At 37.8% G+C, this 1,781-nt stretch overlaps 1 protein-coding gene across 6 annotated transcripts in view; it reads right to left on the bottom strand.

Moving 5' to 3' along the window:
• Positions 1 to 528: 528 nt before the first annotated feature.
• ak1 (adenylate kinase 1) overlaps positions 529 to 1,781 on the bottom strand; it is a 20,683-nt gene continuing 19,430 nt past the window's right edge. For all 6 annotated transcript variants that reach the window (XM_046838882.1, XM_046838883.1, XM_046838884.1 and 3 more), the window contains 3 exons: positions 1,639 to 1,755; positions 806 to 997; positions 529 to 615 (listed from right to left, as the gene is read on the bottom strand). In XM_046838882.1, coding sequence (XP_046694838.1) covers positions 547 to 615; positions 806 to 997; positions 1,639 to 1,755 — 378 coding nt within the window. In that variant the 3' untranslated portion in view covers positions 529 to 546. The remainder of the gene's footprint in view (positions 616 to 805; positions 998 to 1,638; positions 1,756 to 1,781) is intronic.

Raw genomic sequence — 1,781 nt, 5'->3', positions numbered from 1 at the left:
ATTACTTGTTATCTAACATAAAACTAACCCTAACTTGTGCAGGATTTCTGAAATGTATATTAAAGATTCCTTTAGCAGGTAGATTCACATTTTTAGGACCTAATGTGCATAGATGTTAGCGCTAGCATAAGATGTGTTAAGGCAGGAAGTGCAGCTCTATCGATCACAATGTGTGTGTGTGTGTGTGTGTGTGTGTGTGTGTGTGGGTGTGTGGACATGCGGTACAGCCTGTCAGAGCAAAACTACACAACACAAGACAAAACACACCAGACGTCCTTGACAACTGTACGCGAGGTGTAAACAGGAGCGAGGTGTTCTGAATACAAATGGTGTTCAGAACAAGAGAAAGTGCTGATGTGGTCTCCAGTGACAACGGCATGAACTATTCATTACGGTGAAAGCAGGTAGACGGCGTCTCCCGCTGGCTTTACTGTGGATTTGTGTTTGGGGTTGTTGTTTTTTCGGGCATCGCCTTCAGGTGTTTGAGAAAAGAAAATACAAAATAAAGACTCAGACAAAAGTGCAAAGTTCATCTTAGCAGGTTTTTTACTTCAGTTTATCGATCGCTTGGGAAACTTGTTTGAACACTTCGTCCACTGTGAGCTCCGAGTTGATCTGAAAAAAATAAATAAAAAATGGTTGAAAAATTCCCAGTAAAGTCTTGCCTGAGAATATAAGACTGTATGAGATCATAGAGCTGCAATAAAACAACATTACAATGTTTCTTCTGATGAACAGGATGCAGAAAACATTCTTGTGTGAATACAAATTACGACAGAAGCTTCCTGTTCGAGGTTCTCCTCACCTTCCTGACGATGCCTCGACTTTCGTAGTAGGCAATGACGGGTTCGGTGGCTTTGTAATAAAGGTCCAGACGCTTTTTAATGGTCTCCTCGTTGTCATCGGCACGGCCGCTGGTCTCTCCACGCTTCACCAGCCTCTGAACCATCGTCTCTGGCTTGGCGTCGATGTACAACAGCAGTGCAGGAGCTCCGATCTAAACATACAGCACAGCTCAGATCTCACTGATAGGTTTATAATGATAAAAAAATGGTGTGATACAGTACTTTCCAAATTACGGGTCATTTGTTTTGTCATATTTTTTGAAATATGTAAAATAATTTTTGTCAGACTCATGATTTCAAATCTTAATAAATACCACAGGTAACTGTATCTAAATAATAATAATAATAATAATAATAATAATATAAATTAATAAATAATACAAATTAATATTAAAGAGAATATAAAATGTATATAAAATAATAATAAATATACTCCACCAAAAAAAGATGCACCAAGAAGAAGAATTTATAATATCTGAATAATTTGTCTCTTAAATAATAATAACTTGTTTCAGAATTGTGTTCACTGTTGCAGCGATGTATTAATAATGCATTACAGCGGCAGCGGGTCACAACGTCACTACAAAGTCAATAAAACAAGTCTGAACAAAGCACAACAAATAATCAAAGATATTGTGCAATATATAAAAAAAAGTTTAAGTATACGTTTGATTTGGTATTTAATAAATAAGTCTGATTAATAATTAGGAAGTGATTTATGTCACATGAATTTCTTCCTGGATTTATCATGTTCATGCTATAAACAGGATAAATGTGTAACGTGCATCATCACCTTCTTCTCGAACTCCTCTCCCTGCTTGACCTCACGAGGGTATCCATCGATCAGGAAGCCCTTAGACACGTCTGCCTTGGCGATCATGGCGTCCTTGATCATGTCCAGAACGGTGTCCTGTGCAAAGAAGAGACAGAACCTGT

The sequence above is a fragment of the Silurus meridionalis genome, chromosome 25, assembly GCF_014805685.1.
Source record: "Silurus meridionalis isolate SWU-2019-XX chromosome 25, ASM1480568v1, whole genome shotgun sequence".
In the NCBI taxonomy this organism is placed as follows: Eukaryota; Metazoa; Chordata; class Actinopteri; order Siluriformes; family Siluridae; genus Silurus; species Silurus meridionalis.
This window is presented reverse-complemented; position numbering and strand designations above follow the sequence as displayed.